Source organism: Solanum tuberosum, unplaced genomic scaffold (assembly GCF_000226075.1).
Source record: "Solanum tuberosum cultivar DM 1-3 516 R44 unplaced genomic scaffold, SolTub_3.0 scf00080, whole genome shotgun sequence".
Taxonomy (NCBI): domain Eukaryota; kingdom Viridiplantae; phylum Streptophyta; class Magnoliopsida; order Solanales; family Solanaceae; genus Solanum; species Solanum tuberosum.
This window is the reverse complement of record NW_006239007.1, coordinates 35,647-41,000: the sequence shown is the minus strand read 5'-3', so window position 1 is coordinate 41,000 and position 5,354 is coordinate 35,647. Positions and strand designations below refer to the sequence as shown.

The window sequence follows — 5,354 nt, the reverse complement described above, 5'->3', positions numbered from 1 at the left end:
CGTGTTTATTTATTAAAAGGTTGGATAGTTAAAGTGCTTGTTTGTGCACTATGAAAGTTGGAGGTCAAAGTTAAAATTTGAAGCCAAGTTTAAGGTCCAATATATGTATTATGCCTTTAAAATATGTGGTGTTTTTTTTATATTTTGTTTCAAAACAACTAGTATTTGATTAATACCCTTAATTCAATAAAGTTTCATATAGTCAAGAAATTATCAAAAAGAGCTACATTTTTTTCAAGCTGTTTATTAAAGGCAAGCTAGTAAAAATATGTTTTACTTTCACTAGTTTTCTTAAAAGGTGTGTTCAAACTAAATATACCATTTATTTTGAAATAGATGGAGCACTACAAAGTTATAAAAGGGTGAAAGAATAGAAATGACATTCCACTTGTAGAATTACACAAAGTATGTTATTATTGTTATTGTTGTTGTGCATAGCTTGTAATCCCTTAAACTTTTCATGATATTCCATTTAGACACTCAAACTAAGCCATGTTCCAATTGAAAATTTCAATACCTAATAAATTAATGTTCCAATTACATACTTTCAGTTCAAATTTTGAATATTTTGTGTGTATTCTCATTTGTTTAGGTAGTTAAGTTAGCCACATAAAATATGTCAGCGCCTTAAGTTATACACATCAACCTCAAGTAGAAAATATATGGAGTTTTATGGCTTGTTAAGTGGATTGCATATAATTAAAGGGAATGTCATATTTTATTTAGTTAACTTAACTCTTAATAAACGAATGAGAACACGTACAAAATAAATTTCAAAATAACCGACAATATTTAATTGCAATACTATATTAAATGTTGAGATGTTTAATTAAAATAAAATTCTGTTCGAATATCTAAATTGTTTGTTCTTACAAATTTAAGGAACAAATTGTTTTATTAACCCAATAAAAATAAAATTAAATATTATGTTGAAACACAATGAGTACAACTAATATGATGATATGTTACTAAATTTGTTGTCAATTCAATCGATTACCATTCTGCAAGGAGTTTAACTTTAATATATCGATATCACAAAGATATATTTGGGAAAATAAGATAAATCGCCCCCCCCACCCCACCCCCACCCCCCGGTCAACTATTTTTTTTAAAATCCAAAAGTTCCCCCTTTGTCAACTAAATGATTATCACATTTTTTTTAAGTTAATTTGATTATATTTTAGAATTAAATTTATAGAATTACACATAATAAATAATCTAAACTGACTAATTGGATGATGCGTAAATAAAAATTATCTTTTTATAGTGAAAGCGAAAGATTTAAGAGATTAACTTGTGTCCACTGTCAGTGAAATTCTTTTTACACTATCACTAAACTTTAAGTCACACAAAAGTTAAGTTTTTAAATTTGTTTATTTTTTATTTTATAGAATTTAAATATTAAATATAGTCGTGTAAGGCAACTAGGACTCAAAATTTATCTTATCAAATTAGTTTAGGATTCTATTTGTTGATTTACCTAAAATATTTCATCGTTATTTTTTGTTTCATTGTTCTGAAACTTGTTTCAGTTTGGTGTTGTATCTGTAATGGGAGGCCCTCAGGTATCTCTTCTGTGACACATTGCTTCCAACAAACTTAATATCTATATGCATGATGACATCGTTTTACTTTCACTAGTTTTACGTAGTAGCAATTTAAGATAGTTTGAATTTTTAAGTTATATTTAGCTTGTTAATTTAACATCCATTAACTACATGTTGCAGGAAGGATTCTCTAACTTACCTGAGGAAAATGCAGAAGACATTGGATCTTCACAAGAGGATATTCCCCATTTTGGTGATGAAGAATCGAGAGTGCCATACATCGGTATGGAGTTTCAGTCACTTGATATTGCATTTAAATTTTATCTTGATTATGCTCATTGTAGTGGTTTTAGTGTGCGCAAAAATCGAATCAATCGATCAAGAAAAGATAAATCAATAATAGGTCGAGAATTTGTTTGTTCAAAAGAAGGATTCCGCTCAAAAAAGAGTCTTGAGAAAAATATGCAACGAGATGAAACTAGAGAAGGGTTTAAAGTGTTGATATATTAGTCGAAGAAAGAAGACGAAAAGTTGGTTGTCGCTAGGCTAGTCTCAAACCATAATCATGAACTTGCTTCTCCACATAGCCAAAAATTCTTGCGATCGAAAAGGAAAAAGTCAGAAGCTCAAAAGAATCTTATTGATCTATTAGATAATTCAGGTGTTCGTCCTAGTAAAATTGCATCAATATTAATTACTTAGGCAGGGGGTGTAGAGAATCTCAATTTAACTGGACGAGACATTCAAAATTATTTGAGTACTAAAAGGCAAAAAGAATCTTGAGAAAGGAGATGTCCAATTGATGTTGAAGTACTTTCAAAAACGTCAATCTGAAAGCCAGGTTTCTTTTATGCAATACAAATGGATGTAGAAGGTCATCTAGCTAATTGCTTTTGGGTAGATGCTAGGTATAGGATAGCTTATAAGAACTTTGGGGATGTTGTCGTTTTTTATCCTACATACTTGACAAATAGATATAAGATGCCTTTTGTCCCATTTACTGGAGTTAATAACCATCATCAATCAATTTTATTTGGTCGTGCTCTTCTTTGGGATGAAACTCAAGAAACTTTTGAATGGTTACTTCGCACTTGGCTAGAGGCAATGCTCTGTGTTATGCCTCGTACAATTATCACGGATCAGGATGCTGCAATAACAAAGGCAGTTGCAAATGTGTTTCCAAATTGTGCACACCACTTTTGCATGTGGCACATTGAAAAGAAAATTCTCGAATATTTAAGTCATGTCTATCATGACTTTGATGATTTTAAAACTAAGTTTAGTAAGTGTCTACATGGTACGACCACGCCTGAGGAATTTGAAGCTACTTGGATTGATATTATGAAAAACAATAATTTAGAAGAAAATAGTTGGTTGCAAAGAATATATGCAATTCGTGAAAAATGGATTCCAACATATGTGAGAAGAAATTTTTGTGCTGGAATGTCAACAACTCAAAGAGGTGAGAGTATGAATAATTTTTTTAAGGATTATCTTAATTCTAGTACACCGATGAGTGTATTTGTAGCACAATATGATAAAGCTATTGATGCTAGGTATGATAAAATAAGGGAAAAGGAATATAAGACAAAATATTCAAAGGCTATCTTGAAGACATTGTATCCCATGGAGGATGAAGCAGCAAAGGTATATACTAGAAAAATATTTCGAAAATTTCAAGAAGCATTGATTCAGTCTCAAATATTTATTTCAGAAAAGATTGAGGTTCAGGATGGAATACATATCTATAGAGTTCATTTGTTTCAAAAACAATTGTCTGCCTACATTGTTAGATTGAACCTTATACTGAAAGATGCTACTTGTTCTTGTTGTAAGTTTGAGTTCATGGGAATCTTATGTAGGCATGTGCTTGTTGTATTTATAAAGAAACAAATTTACTCACTTCCAACATGTTATCTGTTGAATCGGTGGACAAGATACGCCACCAAAGAAAAAGTTCATGACATTTCAAATGACAAATCGCATGTGAATAATTTGAAGCCTTCCTCTATATGGTTTAATAATATTATGATGCATTCTTTTGGCCTATCTGAGCGAGCTACACGGTCTGAAAGACATTATAAATTTGCATATCAAAGATTATCCCAATTATGTGAAGAACTTGATGAACTCCCTTATGATATTGAGAATGATGATATATGTGAGGATCTAGTTAACGAGTCAAATGTGGAACTAAACACAAATGAGGAGAGACAAAACACCATTTTGATTGACCCTTTATGTGTGGTAACTAAAGGACGTCCAAATTCATTGAGAATGAGAGGTGGTCTAGAAAAATCTCTAAAGGTCAAAAAAGGCTCTAAGAAACAACATGGCAAATCAAAAGTTTAAAGAATGGTGAGGCAAAGGGCAAGGGCAAGGGCAAGGGAAAGAGCAAGGTCAATGCGAAGGGTAGAGGAATGAGGTAATCTCACTTTATATAGTGTAATAATTATTGATTAATATTTTTTGTAACTTTGATATTTGATGTATCACTACTAAAAAACTGCTAAAAAATGACGGACAGAAAAGCGACGGACGAAGTCGCTCCAAAAAGCAAGGTCATTTGCCACAATGTCCGTCGCTTTTTAATAAAAATAATTATTTTTTAAATTATTTTTCAAAAAAGCGACGGACGGCATCTCTTAGTCCGTCGCTTTTTTTGTGGATTTTTGTGCCAAATATATATATAATTAATAATTAATTGATTAATTAGTTTTTTAAAGGAGCGACGGACAACATCTCTAAGTCCGTCGCTTTTTGGTCAACATGACTGGTCAAACATTTAAGAAAAGCGACGGACAACGTCTCTTAGTCCATCGCTTTTTTGGTCAAAATTTTGGTCAAATATTTTTAAAAAAGCGACGGACAAAGAGACGTTGTCCGTCGCTTTTCTTAAAATATCTTTGACCCATCAGGATTTTCTTATTTTCTTTTCTCTCTTCTCTCTTCTTCTCTCTTCACTCTTATTCTCTCCCTTCTCTCTATCAATCTCCCTCCACCGGCTGCCGCCTCCACCGCTGCCGTCGCTGCCCTTGCCTATCGCCGTCAGTCGTCGTCCGTCACCTCCCATCGTTGCCTCTCCTCTTTGTTAAGGTTGGTATTTAATTTTAGGTTTTTTTTTCAATTCTAGTGATTATAGTTGATTGTTAGTTTAGTATATTATTGTTTTAAGTTTGTGGGGTTGTGTTATTGTTAATTTGTATTTGATTATTGTTTAGTTAGGTTAGAGAATTGGAGATTTTTTATTTTAGGGTTTTCTTTTAAATTGGGTATTGTAATTAGTGAATGAATTAGGGTTTTTTGATTTTAGGACTTGTTTGAACTTGAGAATATGTAATTTGATTGTGAATTGAATTTTTTTTTTAATTTGATTGATTATATTGTTAGTTAGTAAAGTGTTACTTTGAAGTTAGAAATTAATAATTCAAGTGTATATGATGAATGTTTGAATGTCATGACTATATAGTGATGAATGTTTGAATGTCATGAATATATATTGATCGATGAGTTTTTTTTGAATTAGAACTTGAATATATAACTAATTGTTGGATTAGAAGTTTATATATAACTAGATATGAACTTGAATTTAGAACTTGAAGTTGAACTTGAACTTGTAACTTGAATATAACTAATTAATTCTTGGATTAGAAGTTTATATATAACTAATTTTAGAAATTGGATATGAATTATTGAATTTAATTAGAACTTGAATTTTTGTAGAATTTTAGAACTTTAATTAGGTTGTGAACCTTAGAAATTTTGAATTATTGTAGGATTTTAGAGCTTTAATTAGGTTGTGAACTT

At 31.0% G+C, this 5,354-nt stretch overlaps 1 protein-coding gene across 1 annotated transcript in view; it reads left to right on the top strand.

Moving 5' to 3' along the window:
- The first annotated feature begins 1,550 nt into the window (after positions 1-1,550).
- The window catches only part of LOC107060427 (protein FAR1-RELATED SEQUENCE 5-like), a 13,901-nt gene continuing 10,097 nt past the window's right edge, over positions 1,551-5,354 (top strand). Inside the window, exons 1-3 of the mRNA XM_015308392.1 lie at positions 1,551-1,565; positions 1,728-1,830; positions 2,389-3,194. Of these exons, the coding sequence (XP_015163878.1) occupies positions 1,551-1,565; positions 1,728-1,830; positions 2,389-3,194 (924 nt within the window). The remainder of the gene's footprint in view (positions 1,566-1,727; positions 1,831-2,388; positions 3,195-5,354) is intronic.